The sequence below is a fragment of the Caenorhabditis remanei genome, chromosome V (assembly GCF_010183535.1).
Source record: "Caenorhabditis remanei strain PX506 chromosome V, whole genome shotgun sequence".
Taxonomy (NCBI): domain Eukaryota; kingdom Metazoa; phylum Nematoda; class Chromadorea; order Rhabditida; family Rhabditidae; genus Caenorhabditis; species Caenorhabditis remanei.
Window position 1 is genome coordinate 1697025 of NC_071332.1, and position 19429 is coordinate 1716453.

Here is a 19429-nt window from a genome sequence, read left to right on the forward strand (position 1 = left end):
TTTTGGAATAGGGGGTAGAGAGCAGATGGCGCGCTGTTTGAAAAATGAACTCTTCTTGAGCGAATTGCGCGAAAAGAGATGAAATGAGAAAAGAGAAGAAGAAAAAATGAATGTGTCGCGTGATGATGCAACCGACGACTCCACAATCTTAAATGTGGTAGTGGTGGTGGTGCTCAATCGCGCGGAGCTTCTCTCCGCGAGCACAGAGCAACAAAAAGTGCACAGAAGGGGCGGAGCCTGTGTGCCCGAGATGGGTGGGCAGCTGGCTTGATGCCAAAGAGAGAGAGAGGGATAGAGGAGGTGTGTCTTGTTACCCCCTCTGCACACAAGAAGGGGAGGGGGACCCGAACGAAATTGAGTTTGTTCCAAATAGGGGAGAAGAATTTCGAAAGACGAAGAGAAGACCCTCTCACAGGAAATAGAGCCCTTCTGTCTTCTGAGCGGAACGGGATGATTTCGAAAAGTTAATCGACGAGTCGACGACAACTTCTTAGGATGGGGAATGGAAAAAGTTTTTGAGAGATGGAGAAAGAAGAAGAAGCGGGAGGAGAGGGATAAAGAAGATTTGAAATTATGAATAATAAAAAGTAAGGACGAGGAGGTGTACTTAATTTTCTTATTCATGTGCGGATTTCAAAAAATCCGCACGGCGGGGTGTCTAGGGATTCTGAAGTCGGGTACAGGGGGACCTCGGCATTATATCATTAGCTTTGAAGTTGATAGCTTCATATTGGAGGTTAAGGTTCCCTAGAGCGCGCTTGCAAAAATTTTTACGGTCCCTTAAAAAAATTTCTACGGTCCCTTAAAAAATTTTCTACGCTCCCTTAAAAAATTTTCTATGTTTTTAGTAGCCTCTGACAGAAGTTCCAGTTTGGAAGGGTTATAAATTTTGTGAGATATTTTTTAAACAAATTTTTTAAAGAGTACCTTGCCAGGCTCTGTACAAAAACACTTGAAACTCCGTAAGACTTCAGCCCGGGTCTCCGGTCAAAAATGTAGGTCACGTCATCTAAGAAAAGTTTCGAAACAACATTTTCCTGACCTCCTAGGCCCTGACCCTTTAATGACAGCCTCTTCTCAACAAAAATTTCCTTATTTCACAACTTTCAATAAATTTCTCATTTTCCGGATTTCCCCTATCCGTCAACAACAAAACCACCACAAACCAAAAATCACAATCTTTATTAGTTGTTGTCTCATTACCACCCATTACAGATTAGAGACCTTATCAACTTAGGACACCTAAACTGTGTAGTGATAACCGGATTGCATAACTTTGACGAATTGGATGACGTGAGTCACGTCTTCACAACTTTCAGAAGAATACCAGAAAACAGCCTTCACGGAGAGTGGTCTCTTCATGTGTTTTCTTACGTTTTTGAATAGAAAAAAAATGCTAATGTTGCGGGAGGAGGGGATTTGGTATGTGTGTGTGTGGAAATGGAAAAGAGAAAAAAAAGAAGCAGTTGGAGTAAAAAAAGGGGGAAGACGGACGTCGTCGCCGCTTCGTGGGACCCCAGGACCCCACAAGAAAACGTCGTTTCGCTCTTAACGAGCCAAAGTTCGATGAAATACGACGCTCCGAAAAAAAGTTAGTGTTGCAACAAAAAACTTTTGATCTACATACAGGGGTCTCTGCTAGCCATCTAGCTATGGCTCTCCAGAGCTACAGGTTAATCCAATAAGCACACATAGAAACCGGTTGGACCTTTCTTGGTGTGGTACTGATCAAATATGGCGTATAAGGTAAGAGGACCATTCAATTACTGTTGACACTTCCGGGGGGACACGGGGGTCGTTAGAAGGGGGGAAGGGAAAGATGATAACCGAAAAGGGGGAAGGCTAGATTTGTTTTACGGGGATCGTTGGCGGGTGGGGGGAAATTTCAAATTCCAAGGAAAAATATTTTGGACGGTACCATGAAATAGCGGGGAATCGACTTTCCAAAACTTGGGAACACAATTTCTGTCACAAAAAAATCTGGAGCATTTTTATGCTTACAGGCACAGTGGTGCAAAGTTTTGGGTCGGAAACTTTAATTTCGCGATTTGGGAATAACGATTGAGATGGCCTAAAGTTCCTTGTGAACAGATAATGAAAAAAATTTAAAAACTTAAAACAAATTTTGTAAATAAATATTCAAAAGTATGATTTTACGGTTGCAAATTTTTGGAAATAACTGGACTGTCAAGCTTAAAGACGGTTTTTACACCAACCTTCAAAATAGGGGGATCACTAAAATGTTAAGCTTTTTAAGGTCCTGCAACACTATCCTAAAACCAGAAAAATAATAATTTACGACTTTTTTGTTCGGGCCATGCTTTTTGAGACAAGAAAGCCTGGTCACATCAAAACCCATCTAAGAAGAAGAAGAAAAAAATGGAAAAAATGAAAAAGACGCGTTCTGACTTCCTCAAGAAGGGTCTGGAAAAAAGTTATGATTCTGAGAGAAAATGAGTTTCCTGTTTTCTGTTTTCGAAAACATGCTTCTTCTCTCAACATGCTTCATGTCAGCTATTGCAAAACAAAAAAAAATAGTTTGACCTCGACTTGCCACCTGCTGTTCCTTGACACCTCAGCGAGACAACAATGTGTCGGAAACGCGATGAAAAATTCGTTGGAAGAAGAACCCCGAAGAACAAGAAGACGGAGAATATAAATAAGACAGTGGTGTCCATTTCAATAGGCCTGGGGCAGGGGGGCTAGTTTGTGGACACAGAGAGGGAGATGTTTTTGGGGTCGCTTCTCTTTTTGAGTAGCCGATGGTGCACTTGAAAAGGTTGAGATTTATTTGATTTGTTAGAGGGAGGTAGGTCAAATCTCGGGGCCTTAGATGGAAGGGAAACTTTAGCCACCCTAATATGAGAGAGCTCTGTTTGTCCTGTTTGTCGAGGCGCCTGTTTTTGAAAGGTGGAATCGGAATCAATGACTCACAAAAGGGAAAAAAGGATAACCACCACCACTAAAAATCCCCTCCCCGTCGGCATTGGGGGATAGTAAAACCATAATACTCGAAACGAACACAGAACAATAGAATGAAGGACAATGTATGACCGAGAGGAAGGAGTCTTCTTGAGAAAAGAAGACGTCCCTCTACAAGTGTGTGTGAGGGGGCTCGAAGGTGTCAAAAAGACAAGGTTATACCAAACATGGGGAAAAGGTTGCGTGATGGTGGGAGAAAAAAGGAAAAGAACAACTTGATCAAACAAAAAAAAGTGCTGGGTGCTATACTATATGCTGGGTTTTGGGTTACACATGAAGGAGGGTTTGAAAGTGGTAATGAAAGGGGGCGATGAATTGGGGTATTTCAAAAAACAAGAAAAGGCAGGGGTAGGAGAACAAATCTAGAGCTGCATTTTTGTAGTTGACAACTTTTTAGTAGTGCGTCACGTTTTCGAGATATGCGCCTTTAAAAATAGACACCAAAAAGGAAGAGAGGGAGAGTTCGCAGACAACGAGACGCTCCAGCTTCTCTGCGTCTCCTCCTTTTGACAGAATTACATTTCTAATAAGAACAGGTCTAGAAGTATATTTTTCCTATATACAAATTTTTGCTAGCTTTTTCAGATTTTGAGATATGCGCCTTTAAGGACAGCCGTCCTCTACAGAGGCATGCTCAAACTTCAAATCCTCGTCGTTTTGTCAAATCTTACTTTCATATTGAAATTTTACAATATCTAAATAGAACAAGTCTCAAGCTTTATTTTTGTAGTTGACGGTTTCCTGATAGTTTTTTCAGATTTTGAGATATGCGCCTTTAAAAACTAGTAGAAAGAGCGCGCGCAGAGAAGCTAGAGTGTCTGACTTCTCTGCGTCTCTATCTCAAAAAATAGCATAGTTATCAAAAAGTCGTAAACTACAAAAATGGTGAACAAGACTTGTTTTACCAAATATCAAGAATTTGTAAACCTGGGGCAAGTGTAGCATAACTTCAAAGTTTATGTTCTGAAATATGATTCAAAAATTAGGTATGCGAAACATTTCCTGGGCTCATATCTTTACATGAAGGATTTATGAGAAAAAGTTGTCATCTGCAAAAATAAAGGTTTAGACTTGTTTTATAACATATCGTTCTCAAAAATAACCGACTCTTGCCAAAATAGTAATATCACCCCTTGACTCATCCCAAAAGTAAAACCAGTCCTGACGCATCATACACATCACTTTTAATCCAACACGACAGAAGTCTTCATTAAAAACCGCAACGAAACACCGGAATCCAGAATTCACCGAGTGCACTTCTCTTTTCAAAATTGCATTTTGAATTGGCATTGTTGTTGCTGCTCAAGAATCTTTCGAAAAATAGAGAATGAAGATTTCAGGCGTCGTGTCAAACACAGCGACATCGCAGAAAAAAGTGACACATGGTCAAAAAGCAATACAATTGAGATGAGTATGCAAGATATATGAGGGGGAGGGGAGGACATGCAGCATCATCCAAAAAATCCTTGACTACAGTAGCTGTATGTGTCTGCCGTCTCTCCACGTGTCGAATGCTCTCGAACCTAATTAAGGGGTTGAACCGGAGAGGGGGGGGGGACGACATCTTACAGTCAGGGAACATCGAATTAGGCTGGGGCAATTGACACCTGTCTATCCCATTCTCCCGAGAGACATTAAGAAATACAAAATGTGTGTTGGAAAGATGAGACCCTAAGCCCTTGAATTTGAAAGTGGGATGGTCGAAACCGAGATGAAAATGAAAATGTGGGCGCCAGGAGGGCGGATGGATCCTTTAGTTTAGGATAGACATAAATTTAGAGTGCGGGGAATGGAAGAATATATAGTATACTATTTAATTGCCGGATATAGACTTAATTGGCGACTCATACATAAAGGGGGGGGGGCGATAGTTGCCGTTTAGGAACATCTGGGTGGCAACAGGGGGGATGTCTCATAAATTGAAGAATGTAATAAAAATGGTGATGAAGTAGAAGATTCTGAATCTGTTTTTAGATTTTGAAAATATTGGAGATAATTCGAGATACCAATCTTTTTAACATTGAGTTTTTGTGTTTCCTGTGGTGGTCAGGATTTTCAGATTTTTTAAATGAAATAAACATTGTTGGAACGCTGAAGACGTGAGGATTCTGAATCTGTGCTCAAAATTTGTTTCGGGTCAAAATGTGCTGAGATAGAGAGGCGAAATTCGTCCCATCCAAAATTTCATGTTTAACTAAAAAGCTTTGCATCTCGGTTCAATTTGATGATATATTAAATTTATTTATAGTTTTGGAATTCTTATGATCTCAGCTTTTTGCAAAATTAATTTTTAATTGAAAAATTTTGAGGTTACTTTAGTTTTGACAGCTATTTTGTACAGGCCAAAACCTGCCGTCGGCAAGATGGCTTAGACTACTACCGGGTGCGCTAAAGGGTTAACTTTTAAAGATTTCTAAAAAAGTTATAAATATTGTAAAAAAGCTAAAATCCTGAGGATTCTGAATCCGTTTTCAAAATTTTTCTAGAAACAAAACCCGCCGAGACATATAAGGTTCATTTTGACTGTAGATTAAATTTGAAAATAGATTTGGAATCCTCATAATTTCAGCTTTCTATTCGTATAACTTTTAGAAAATTTTACGAAAACTTTTTTTACAGAATGTAAGAAATAAACCTGTCCTAACAAATCAAATCTACAGTTCAAATTTTCCGCGCATCCCATAACCGCCCATTAAGCCAGCTGCTCTTCCCGTTATCATCATCATCATCTCCAATTCTTCTCCTCTTTCTTTTTGACGTAACTTGCATAATTGAGGCAATTAGTACACATTTTCCCCTCGGCGGTCGGTCCAGGGATTAGTGACACACACTGTTATATCCGTGTGTGTGGCGGTAGGGTGTCAAAGGAAAAGGCGTGAAAAGGGATAGGGGGATCAGGAATCGAGACCCGGGCGGAAATAGAGGTCGCTTCCGGATGAAATGAATTCTCAAGGACATACCCGTTCTCGATTCTTAATCCAAGTTCATATGGAATACATATTTTACAGAAAAGCCTAGCCTTCTCAAGTTTCAATTAACAATTCATTGGTTCATCATTTAGCGCCGCGCGCGCATCTCTTGTCTCATTCCGGAGAATGAAGAAATGAAAATTTCAATTCCGAAGGCGCACCACAACCAAATTGAATTGTGTCCTCCTTCTCCACCATTTACTAGGGGGCTCATTCTTGGTGTCCTTGTAATTGCTGGGACGGGGGATCAAACCGACTAGCCAGCACACTAATTGGACCGCTTATCTCGACGTATAGAGACAAAAGAGGACGTCATCCGGTTCCGCGAGGCTCTTTTTCGTTTTCGTTCTAACAAAAGTATCATGTTGCCATCATGATGGTGGTGATGAAGATGTGTTTGTTCAGCCGGCTCCATGTGTTTGTTATCTTGACTTTTCGGTCCGGTCCCCCTCCTTCAAAAAAGGAAAAGGGGGACTTGGGAGGTAAGGGGTAATTGGAGCTTTTGTGACAAAAGGTAGGTAATTGAGTTATTTTTGAAAAAGAAACACTTGTTTTTGGGGAGGAATACGGGTGTTTATGGAGTTTTGCAGATAATTGCAGAAAAGTTTTGAATACAGATACAAAATCCTCGAGACATGAGCTTTTAAAGCCTATACAAATCATTGAGAAGCTTGGTTCGACAAAACTCGTGTATCTCCGTCAGTTTCTGCCGCAGAAAAGTTTTGAATACAGATTCAGAATCCTTGAGATTCCAGCTTCCCCCTCACGTCATTTTATTCAAAATGCGCTACTGATTAGTCTGGAAAAGCGTTGACTGCGTTTCAGGTCAAACTTTCGAAGCTTGGCTCGCCAAAATTCGTGTATATCCGTCAGTTTCTGTCGCAGAACAGTTTTGAATACAGTTTCAGAATCCTTGAGATATCAGCATTCTAGTGGTATAACATTTTCAAAAAAAAAAATTAAATAAAAAAGTAACTTGTCCAACTGAAAAACGACGTTTTTACATTGGTCGCGATGTAAAATCCTTAGTGAAAAGCCCCAAAAGTGTTATATTTGGCTGGCTGTAAATAAGAAAATTGGTTTTCCGCGAAAATGCAGAAAAAAATGACCTAAAATGTTATTAGCCGCTATTTTCTACATATTTTTCCTCGAAAAATCCAATCTTGCCAAAAAAGTAATAAGCCAACTAATTTATTCCGAATACCTAACTTCAGACACCCTGGGCATTTGCTGAAAACCGATTATTCTCGCCTATTCAATTTTCGAGGGGAATTCTTATGAAATGCCGACTGGGAGCTAGTACATAGCGCTGAAAAAGAGCTTAGCTACTTTTCAGGCGCCTAGCTTACACTATAGTACCTGTAGGTGCTCCGTACACACAATGTTTGAACTACAGGTCCAACTCATCCAAATTCAAATCAGAACACCTCTCTATACCATCCCACTCATCCATTTCTCGAACAGCGGGTCGCCATAACGTATCATATTTCAGCTTCATCAACACTCGGAGCCCTCAATGTGTCAGAGCACCGGTTTGTTTAGACACCTGCCATTCCATACGAACAGCTACATCCACACATATTTGGGGACGCTTTTTTTGGAAGGTCACGGTTTTCATTCCCGTTTTTTTGTAATCTTTGAAAATTCAGAGTCAGTCATTGTTTGTACAGTCTAGAGGGGTTCCGCTTGACTTCAAAGACATGTGGTATACAGGGATTACGGTTGCACAGGTACAAGTTAGCCTACCTAAGGGTAAGCCTTCTACTATTTACCAAGTAGAAGGTTTTTGGAGCAGCAGCTTGAGTCAATAACGGCAAAAAGTATAAGAGAGAGAGAAAGAAGTGGTCACTAGATGTCAATTGAGACGCTGCTAGGGAAGGTGGTGTGTGATTGATGAGGAAGGCAAACGAATGGCCATACAAGGCAGAAAAAAAGGGGGGGGGGGCAAATACGTACTTGTGACTCTAGACTCGAGACAGACGATGATGATTATTATGCCAATTTGAGAGGGACATTTCTCAAACGAATTTCGTACTACTCGAGTGTCCCATATTGAAATATTCATAGTGCCCCCCACCCCTTATGTAATTCATGGAGGTACGAGTTCAGGAAACTGGAAAATTAGCTATGTATTTTGAAAATACACTTCTACACTTTTATACATGGTGACAACTGGCTACCAGATTCGATTCGACGACACATCCATTAGTGCACATTTATCGAAACCGCCAATTTTCTCGGGGAATGGTCATCCTTTCCGTAAACTGTGCGGTTGGCTTCTCTTTCAATGCACGCATGGCTAATTGCGTGCTATCGAATGAAGGAAAAACAGGGGGATGTGCTCATCTGGAAGATTTTTTCTCAAATGTCTTCGGGATTACTACTTTTTCTGGGAGTACATGGAGTGACAGATGGTTTTGGAATTGGAGGATTGGCTTCAGGGCAAATTTTCAAACTTAAAAAGTGTCTCATGGTGCTCTAAATTGTCTCAAAACGAAAATATTTGTAGGGTGGACAAATCTATATACCGTAAAAACTGTAATAGAGGCGCATGCGCCTCAATTTTTCGAGCCTCTCTCGCAAGTGCGCTTCTCTTACAGAGGGCGCTTTTATTTTTCAACCAAGCCAACATTTTTTCTGACAAAATTTCACAAAAACCCCAAATTTTGCACCATTTGAACGAAAAAATTGGGGTTTATTATGTTTTTTTATGAACTTTGAAAAAAATGATTGAAAAGCAGAAAAACTATTTCAATCATATCATGGGGGCGCCTCTATTACAGAGTGCGCCTCTATTAGAGGGGCGCTTCTATTATAGTTTTTACGGTATGTATATTTACAAAAAAAACTGAATCAATATTCAATCTACACGACCCTAAGTTGGGATCATCAGTAAAACCCTTACACGTCTTAAAAATCAATCAGTACGTACAGTAAATACTGTATTATTACGACACCTGTAATAGAACGGCACCCGATTTATACTCAGAATTCATGAATATGATTATCCCCCGGTGATTAGAAGTAGCGTGATTAGTAACTTCTTGATCAGCGAATCTAACGTCCAAAAAAGTTTTCCCGTTTAATGATAATGAGAAAAAAAACACAAGAAAAATTTTTTTCCAGGCTTCGAGGACAAAAAATGAATATAATTTTGGATTCTGCGTTTTCTCAGCTTTTCAATGATACAGTACTGGTCATAAAGAATGCAATACTTGCAGTTTTTAGTTGAAAATGGTCAACTTTGTGACTGTGTGACGGACCTCCTGATAGTCTCATAATATTGATTGTTTATGGACTATACAGATCAAAAGTAGAGCTTCATTTTTGTAGTTAACAACTTTTTTGTACGGATACTCCCTAGCAAGTTACAGGCAGTCAATGTAAACAGCTCAAAAATGTCTTCTTTTAGCACTGAAAAAGGGCAAAATTTTTGAGAAAATTCTTTGACGATTGATAACTTCTTAGGATGTGCTCGTACAAAAAAGTTGTCAACTACAAAAATGAAACACTACTTGTGATCTATACACTCCATAAACAATCAATATTGTGAGACTATCAGGAAGACCATCTCACAGTCACAAAATTGACCATTTTCAACTAAAAACTGCAAGTGTCGCATTCTTTATGGCCAGTACTGTATACGACATGTCATGTCCCATATATCCTGATATATAACTTTCTGAGCAGTACAGTATCCTGCAAACGACAAACATGTTCTAGAGTGCAATTTTTTGACCAGAACTGAAACATTTCACAGACTGACTCATCCAAGCAAACTGAAAATTACCGGAATTCGGATTCTCTCAACCCATCAAAAACGGAACCAAAATATAACTGCTAAAATAAACTATTCTTTAGTATCTCAAACTCCCAAAATTTTCTAGATTTCCTTCACAAAACTTGACTCAGAGTCTCCAAGGACTCTAGTGATCCTTTCCTATTCAAAAATCAATCTACTTTGATCTCCTTTTGTTCGAAAATTCAAATCATTCCCAATGAATTGACTTTTTGAACACTTGCATAAAAGATCAGTGAACAAAAATGAACTGTATTTTGATCTCTTGATTTTATTTTGAACTTTTGATCAAAATTGGAAAATCTTGAATTACAGGACTCTTTCAGAATCAGTGTTTCAGAATTTTTGTAGTTGAGAACTTTCTGTAAGTACCGTTTCTAGGGTCAAAAAGCCCAGGGAACGCATTTACATCCATTTGTGTCACGAAAAAAGTTATATTCTGGAAACTCTCACATTTAAAACTCCAACTTTCTGTCTCCACCTTTCTCAACATTTATGACCTACAAGATTTTTCATTTTCCTCATCGAAACCTTCTTTCATTTCTGATTTCCCCGATTGCTCTCTGCTCGCTGGTTATTCAAATCAACTAACAGTTGATTATCAATTCAAATTATTCAAATCGACTCATCGAAAGCCAACACGCCACAAAACCCAATATAAGGGGCGAAAATCACCCCATTATCATCAGAAATGACTCGTTTCTTCCAACTCCTTCCATTCTTTGGACTCCTCGCACTCTGTGCCGCCCAAGAGGACTCGGGACTCTATGTCAATCGGATCAAGATTGAGACCTTCACCAACAAAGCCGGCAATGACAAGATCTTCACCTACTATGTCAAGGATAGTTACGATCAAGTTCAAGTAGACAATTTCAAGACAGCCGCCGAGTCTATTGGATACCTTTATGAGGATGATTATGCTGCTGACACTGTTTCGTGTACCACCGCCGAGTGTCCAAAGCTGAGAAGAATCTACGAGCATACCACTAACCTCAATGGTAAGTTCCGGAATTTCAGAGTTATAGACAGTAACCAGTTTTAAAATTCCAGGAAAAGTTACCACTCGCCTCATCGACTCTGCCTTGAAGACTAGCACCGCCGCCACCACCGCCAAGCCAATCGGATTCGTCGCTCCATACCCAGGATACTGTAGCTCCAACGATCTCGTCCCGATCATTGAGATGTACTCAGATGCTTTGCAACGTTAGTTTACTTCACACAGTTTCAACAAAATAGGTAAGATACCAATTCTAGAATACGCCTACTGGTCTAAGGCGCAACCAAACCAATTGGTCAACATCGCTTCCACTACTATCGACACTTCAAGATACAACCCAACACGTCTCGTTGGATACGCCCTTTCTGGAGAAACAGATAGACTTGTTCTCTCAAACGCCGCTCCGGACTTTGTGAAGCCGATTGGAAAAGCTAACTACGTAAGGGGCGAGATGTTGGAATGTTAGAAAAAGTGAAATTTCAGACCCATTCATTCTACCCTGCCTACCAACTTGTTGAATTTACTTCTGGAAACAACAAGTATACCTTAGGTGCTCCACCATCTATTGACGCCTATGCTGCAAAACCTGGATTCATTCCGAAGAACACTGGAATTTTTGTTATCGGAAAAGGGATATCCGCCGACTTAACAAGAATGAGCGCAGTCTGCGGGGAACTCATGCCCCTTTATGTAGCAAGTGACTCTGCAAAATGTAAGTTTTATTGATCTTGCCTTATTCTACATGCTCTTTATTTCAGCATACGGTGTTTTGATCGCCCGTGGCGTCGTGGCTCCAATGCAAGCTATTGCTCAGGGCGGATGGACATTCAAGAAGAATGTACCAGCATGCGGAGGAATCAAGGGATTGGCTGCGTTGAAGGAGTTTAAGCACAAGACAGCTGTGAATCAGTTCACTTATGCAAACGATCCAGCTAAGATTGCCGAGTTGACTAGTTCTGGAAACTGGGAAGTGACCACCAAGGATTTGGGATTCGCTCCACTTGATCAAATTGGTTTTGTTCTTATTAACGCTGTTATTTAAATCAAGTTGGAATAAATCATTAATTTCTTTATGACTGTTTGAAGTAATGTTTTGATAACACATATACATCCATAAGGAAGATGTCGTGTTGAAAACAAAGGACATGATTTTGTCATCATGCTTAATTAACCCTTACCGAAAGCCTTCAACTTTCTCAATTTGAAAAATGTAACTGTCAAGTATATGGTATTTTAGAACATTGTTTGCAACCACGCTTAATTGCACTATATTTGTCTTTTACGTTCTATTCAATTTTATTTGGCTATCACAGTTACAAGATACATCCGTATACAAAGGAGTGAAGCTTCAGATAATCACGCGGTGATACAAATCTAATTTATGTGGAATTGGAGCTGTAACCATGATTAAATGTTACTAGAATCATTTCACCAAGAACAAAACTTTTCTTAGTTTTTTTAGCTACTATATATTTTTTAATCTTGAGTCTGCTCCATGATTTATATTGCAAAATCGAGGTTTCAGAGCGAAAAACGAGATTTTAAACCGAGAAATGAGATAAAATTATCAATTTTTTGCCAAAAACTCCAAAATTTGAATTAAAAATTGATTTTCACGCACTTTTCGGCTTAAAAAGTTAGTTTTCGATCGAAAATTTGACATTTTCTTTAAAAAAATGCGATTGCACTGAAAAACGCGGAGAGAAGTCCGGCACTCTAATTTCTCTGCGCTTTCTCGTCTTGAAATACAACTTGCTAGCTTTGGAGACTATTATCTTAAAATCTTGAACAGCTAACAAAAAGTTGTCAACTACAAAAATGGAGAGCTTAAAAAGTTTTTTAGAGCCGCAAATTTTTTTAAAAGTTAGTCCCCTCTGGTTTCTGCAAAAAGAGAGTGTAACCAAGCTTTGAATAATTTTGTTCCAGATTACGATTGTGCCTAAAAATGTGTTTGAAATCCTTAAAATGACTGACATTCTGAAAATTCCTGAGCACCTGTTGGAAAATGTTCTGAGTTAGGCACCAACACCCAAAATCGGAAAAATACTTTTCAGAACAACAAAAAGTTTGTTTTGGTCAATCTTTTCAACCCATTTCAATACCTCAAACATCTCCAAACCAAACTAAAAACATTCCTCCTTCAGAAAAAAGTTTTCCAATGAACAATTGGTCCCCTTTCCTCCTGCAAATGACTTTTTTCAAACAAACACTTCCTACTTGGATTTCTCTCAAAGTTGCCTCTCAAATTGGGTAGCATACTTCCATTTGGTAACTTTATAGCCCCGGTCACACTAAATTGTTCCAAAATGACATCATTTATGCGGTTCGCAGACTTTCCGAATGTTGCAAATGTTATATATCTATTTATATATCTTTCCAGATGACTTTCTCCGTGAAAAAGATCAAAAAATTTATTTTGAAAAAGACCCGCACACAGAGAACAAAAAATGGAATTTAATGACACTTCCCGATATTATGTGAGATTCAGAGCTGAGACCATTAATTAACACCAATTAAGAAACCAATTAACTCGATTCTTTCAACGCGATGCCTTCTTCCCGTTGCTGCTCGACCTTATAGACAGCTGAGCTTCACAGTGTGGGCACATCAATGGAACGTCGTCAAACTTGCTCGTGAGCTCCACTGCAGCCTCACTGTACCCCCCTTTCTCACTCTGATGTAAACTTCTCGTCCGTTTCCTTATCATCCGCTCCGTCACCAACACCAATCCTTTCTTGAATTGACTGTTAAGTCTTGCATAAAATATCCAATTGAATGCGGCAGAGATGAACGGAAGAAGGTGTGAATAGTAGGTGAATGTCATGAATCTTGGGTTGACTTTGAAGCCGAGCACTATGGAGGATATTCCGTAGATTTGTGGGAGCCAAAAGGGGATTTGGCAGGAGAGGTAGAAGAACGTGGCCGCCATGGTGTAGATGGTGATGCGGCGGAGGGGGATTCGGGATTGAAGCATTGTTCTGGAAGAAAGAAAGTGTGAGATTGGGTATTATCAAGGGATTTAGATGATTAGAAAGCTGAAGACGTGAGGATTCCGAATCTGTATACAATTTTTTTCTAGAACCAAGGTGGACCGAGATACAATGGGTTGAAGTAGAACCTGGCAGAACGATTCATAGGACTTTTCCGGTATCCAAATGAAATCGTGCGTATCTCGGCCAGATTTGGTGCCAGCAAAATTTTGAATACAGATTTAGAATCCTTTTGACGTCAGCTTTTTTGAAATGTAACATTTTTCGGTATTTATTATTTTTTAAATGTGTTTTGAAACTATGAAACTAAATACTGTGCTCGAAGGTTTGAAAGCAGTTTTGTGGAGCTGTATCTCGGCCCAATTTGGTCCTAGCAAAATTTTGAATACAGATTCAGAATCCGGGTGACGTCAGAATTCCAGCAATATACAGAATCACGGAAAACAGGAATTCAAAGCTGTGACACGCCTGCTCAATGTATCTCGACCTGATTTGATCCTAGAAAGATTCAGACTTCTCAAGACATGAGCTTTCGAATAATAGGTATTTTAATGCCAGATGGCAACCTTGTGCCAATAAATTTTTGCCAAGATCTAACATGCCGTTTCAACCGGTGATAAGTTAAAAACATCCGGTCAGAGACGGTCCAATAAGTCACGTAGACAACATTTTGTTATAGTCTAGTCCTCCTTCAAAAAATCTAGTCCGTCCTTCAAAAAATTAAGTTCATTCTTCAAAAATGAGGTAAAAGTCCCGATATAGCCGTCAGACCATGGTCGACTAACTGTCAATCGAAAAAAATTCGACCGAGTTAGCCCCCGATCCTATTACAAGTGCGCTCCACTGAACTCCTAGCCTTCATTTTCCCGAGCTATCAATAGAGCGCGTTTGCCCCATCTCAAAATCCTTACCTTATTTTCTCCCAAGGACTACTGTACCCCCTTTCCCCCAATTCCTAGAAATAATTTTGTGTGTCCCCTTTTTCGAAAAAAGTAATTTCCCCTATTTCTTTTCTATTTTGAAATTCTTCTTTTTTTCATACTCATTGTAACCCTTGTCTTGTTTTTCCCTCTTTTTGTACATTCCCATTCTTTTCACCACCCCTAGTCTCCATAAATCTTTGATTCTTATTCTCAGCTCTGACTCATCATCGTCTTCCAGAAAAGTACCTTCTTTGTCTCCTCAGACGAAGCACGATTTTCGCGTAGAAATACGTGAGTAGAGTGCACGGCAAGACGAACGCGAAGAATATTAGAAATGCGGACACCCACAGCTTCCATTCACGTCCCAGCCCGTCGGTGCACATTAGGCGAGTGACGGGATGTCGTTCCTGCAAGAAATTGTATAATTTAAAGATTGTTGTTCTATTCGGCAGTCCTTACAAGGGAAGTCCGGCTTTGAAAGGATCTATAAATTTGATTATAGGTACTTTCGACTAGTCCATTTCTGCCATCAAAACCGGTTAAATGTCTCTGTGAGCCGAGTTATGAGCTCTCTAACTTTAAGCTTTTTCACATGGGATTCCAATAGTATACCCAAGAGATACTCGTTTTTGCAACGTACAAGCACAGGTAAACCGCAGCGGTGACGTATAAGCGGCCGATTTGGAACTCCATGTCAAAAAGTTTGAGAGCTCATAACTCGGCTCGCAGAGACATTTAGCAAGCTTTGCCTGCAGAAATGGACTCCCCGTAGTCGAAAATACTTATGAAAAAATTTCTAGATCGGTTGAAAGCCGCGTCTCCAAAGACTTCCGTTTTTATCTCAGTCTTACATTTTTCGAGCTTATGTAGTATCCCAAGTTTCCAAAACTTGTGACTCTCGCGTAGAGGAAGAATGGAGATATTAAGACAAATGACAATGATGCAAGGATTGTGGTGATGTAGATGGTGTGACGCATCTCATGTATCCTTTTGATTTCAGGATGGCATATAGCCATGTACCTGTCGAATGCTAACGCGGTGAGGATAAATGTGGAGCACATCTGAAAAAAAAAACTGAAAAAAGTCTCAGAATTTCTAGAAGCTCTGGAATCCCATATTTAGAAGTTATAGTCATCAAGTTCTGGAATCAAGTTCTAGAATCAAGTTTCCCAATTGCCAACGTGTAACGTATCATATGTCCGTAGTACGGACTTCGTACATATCATGTCAGAATGCATAAGTGAACATTGTTAATAATTGGGTTAGCGTACTAAAGAAATAGTGAGCCTAAGTCCAAAAATCATGAACCCATAGAATATGGGTGTCTAGGAAAGACTAGGTAAGAAAATACTTTATGAAAGAACATAGGTCAAGATAGTTAGGTATTCAGAATATGTGTCCTATGAGGGAGAACAAATATTTAAGTTGGTGGTCTTTCCTGGAAGACTTATGAATGGAAAACGGTGAAAATGAGTCATGATGTCACCTATGGTTCAATTAGCTTGAATTTATCTTCATTTTTGTAATTAACAACTTTTTGATAGATCTTCAAAGTTTCGAGATATGCGCCTTTAAAGATTAGGCGAGAGGGAGAGACGCAGAGAAACGAGAGCGTCTGACTTCTCTGCGTCTCTTTTTGTCGTGTAGCCTATCTTAGCTAACGCGTATCTCGAAAGCGTGAATAGCTATAAAAAAAGTTGCCAACTACAAAAATGTAGATCTAGATTCGATCTATAAAACCATGTTAGTTTTGTACTAATTGAACAATTATTAATAGCGTGTCATCTTGTCAAAGTTGGGCGATTTTTCACTAAAAATTCGAATAAATCTGAAATTCCCGATGATCCTTGTTTTTTCAACCATTTTTGTTCAACCAACAAACTTCAAATTTCTGAAAAAACCTTGAGATATAGTAACTAAGCATAGAAACGAAACACTATCGCTTCTCTGCAGCCTCTTCCTCTCTAATGCTCATGCACCTATCTTTAAAGGCTCATATCTCAAAACCTAAAATAGCTATCAAAAAGTTGTCAACTACAAAAATGAAGACACCAGTAACTTATTTTTAGAGCGGCTATACATATTGTTTTCTGATCATTACCCCCTTGCTTATTCCACAATTTAATTAACCCATTATCTATTCCCCCCCCCCCCCCCTTTTCAGAAAGTTCCCCCTTTTCGGAAATCCTTGTCAGAAAAGATCCAGAAAAAGTGACGAGATTCGAGTAAGAAAAAAGATTGGCTGATTCAATTGTCAGGACAATCCGCGTCCCCCTTTCTTCTATTTCTGTGTGTGCGTGTGTGTGTGCTTCTGGATTCTGAATGTGACGACTTGCGAAAAAATAATTACTAGTGCAGTCATCCTTTTCCTCTTCTTTCCGGAATACACTTTTCCGTTACTTATTCATAAAAATGAAAATGACCTATTCAATAGGCGGCCCCCCAATTTTCGCACATTCATATCATCCATCAAGATTATAAGTTTCAAAATCTTGAAGGAATCAAAAAAACGTTTTGATGATGATGATGACACATCGAAATTAGTATCCCCAATGTAAATTCATTCTCTTTTCTTCTTTTTATCCTTTCGTCAGAAGAATCCAATTTCAATTTCTTTTCCGAGAAGGAGCGGGGGGGGGACAGGAACATAAAATGAGCACAGCGGAGCCCTCTGCAGGCGGAAGCTCGCCTAAGAGCAATGAGCAAGGGGTGGATCTTGTTTGAATTAAAGCACACACACACACAACACAAAAGTTGCGTGCCATTTTCAAATTCTTTGTTCTCACTTTCTTGCCAGTGTCATAAAGTCATGAAGGATAACAATTCGGTGTGGGTGGCCCTCCCCACAAATCCTTAAGAAACCAAACTTCACACACACAAACCTTATTCGATAGCTCGAGCATCCAATGAATCTTGCACGCCAGCTCTCCGAATACCCAATTGTTGAGGATACTGTTGGAGAGGGAGAATGGGATGGACACGGTGACCAACAAGTCGACGGCGCATAACGCGACGATGTAGATGAAGGTGTTCCCGAGTGCGGTGACGGAGGATTTCAGGGATCTGGAATATGGGAAATGTAAAAAGGGGGGGGGAGGTGTATGCGCTCCATTAATGACTCGATGAATTTTGGCGCCAAGAGTAATTGAGTAGATGCGCAGGGAATGTACGCCATGAGGAGAGCGAGTTTACGGTCAATTTGAGAATTAGCTTGACACAGTTTTTACGACTGCGCTCCACCGGAATGCCCTTTGAAAATGTCTCTTTTTCTCTGTGTCTCTAAATTTCGCACACAATTTTCTTCGGTTTCGGCAGGGCGCGGTTGTAAGACGCGTGTAGTGCTAATATAGGGTAGGGGAAGGTGTAAGTGCGCTCTATTGATGATTTTGTGATCCTCGCTGCGTTGACCGTTGGAGTCGCTACGCAGCAAAGTTATGAACTGGGGAGAGTGAGTTCTCGGTTATTTTGAGCGTTTCTAGCTCGGTTTTTTTCGAGTTTTAGGGTGCTTTAGAGGGGTTTTTGAGTTTTTGTTGTTTAATGGCACCAAAAATGATGGCCGAACTTTTTCACACATTCGACCACCTTACAGTACCCCTATAATGATAAAGCGGTTTTTTGCGATTTTTTCCAGAATTTGTAGTTTTTTTGGCTAGTTTTCAGAGTTTTTTTTTTGGGTATTTCTCTCGTTTTTTCGCCGTTTTTACCAATTTTTACGTCTGAAAGCCGTTTGCGTGCAAAAGCGCCAAAAAATGGTGGCCGAACTTTTTCATGTCTTCGGCCACCTGTTACAGTGAGCCTATAACAATAAAGCGACAATAGTGATTATGATGACCGAGATTCCCTCATTTGAAAAGTTAGGCCAGTGCAAAAAAATCCCCCCTTTTCATTTTTTTTTTCGAAAGGTCACGCCCCTCAAAAGCACGCAACATTTGAATCCATCTGACCCCAATTATGTCTCGCCAGGAAGTGTTTTTCTATTTCTCATTTTTGAACTTCCTCCTACTTTTCCAAGAACTGCGTGTGTTGTTTTCATTCATTAAATTTTAATCGTCCCTCTTGGCCCCATATGGTACCCAAAAAAACGCAGAAACGCACCTCGTGATGAAAAACACGTAGCTTAGCACAGCGGTGTTCCCGAGTGTTCCCACAACAAAACATATCGAGTACGGTATCGCCGTTTTGGCAAACGAGGCGCCCGCTAACGGTGGCGGTGGGAATTCTATGCTGGAGTTGGTGAGATTCATCTGAAAAAGGTTTCAACAAAAAATTTGAATTTTTTCAATTAAAATGGCTAAGGAGAGATGGGAAGTAAAGATTTCGTAAATTTTTGTTATTCCTAGTCCTGAAAACTGAAAAAGAACAATGAAAAGGAAACAATTATAGTCAAAAAGCTATTTTTGACGAGAAAATGCAAAAAAAGTCGAGTGAAAAGAAGAAGAAGCGAAATGACGAGGAGAGCCTCCCAAAAGTGGAGGAGAGGAGGCGGAGCCCAAGTACTCTGACGGAAAAAGTGGGGGATGGAGCAAAAAAAGGGGGAGAAGAATGGATAAGAGGCTGGAAGTATGCAGTAGCTTCTGGAGATGACACATTTTGCTGGAAGTTTTGCTGAAAAGAGGGGGGGGGGAGCTAACTAGAAAAAAGAAAAAAAGTAAATGTACATATGAAGGTGGGTGGAATTCAGAGAAAACAAAAGGAAAGAAGAAAAAGGTGCACAAGGATTAGTAAGGGAGACAGGGGCAGTACTTGGAAAGTATGATGAATGCCTTTTT

The 19429-nt window shown here is 39.9% G+C and overlaps 3 protein-coding genes across 3 annotated transcripts; 1 reads left to right on the top strand and 2 right to left on the bottom strand.

Moving 5' to 3' along the window:
* Window positions 1–10435: 10435 nt before the first annotated feature.
* GCK72_016720 (uncharacterized protein) lies at window positions 10436–10927 on the bottom strand (the record flags this gene model as incomplete). Its single annotated transcript, XM_053731649.1, has 1 exon — window positions 10436–10927. One exon carries the CDS (start codon window positions 10925–10927, stop codon window positions 10436–10438), a length of 492 nt encoding a protein of 163 aa, XP_053580562.1.
* On the top strand, window positions 10442–11789 carry GCK72_016721 (uncharacterized protein; the record flags this gene model as incomplete). The annotated part of the gene is made up of 5 exons (XM_003101632.2): window positions 10442–10748; window positions 10801–10953; window positions 11005–11186; window positions 11231–11459; window positions 11506–11789. 5 exons carry the CDS (start codon window positions 10442–10444, stop codon window positions 11787–11789), a joined length of 1155 nt encoding a protein of 384 aa, XP_003101680.2.
* Window positions 11790–13286: 1497 nt separating this feature from the next.
* On the bottom strand, window positions 13287–18904 carry GCK72_016722 (uncharacterized protein; the record flags this gene model as incomplete). The annotated part of the gene is made up of 5 exons (XM_003101683.2): window positions 13287–13725; window positions 14907–15067; window positions 15512–15721; window positions 17543–17723; window positions 18756–18904. 5 exons carry the CDS (start codon window positions 18902–18904, stop codon window positions 13287–13289), a joined length of 1140 nt encoding a protein of 379 aa, XP_003101731.1.
* Between the last annotated feature and the right edge of the window lie 525 nt (window positions 18905–19429).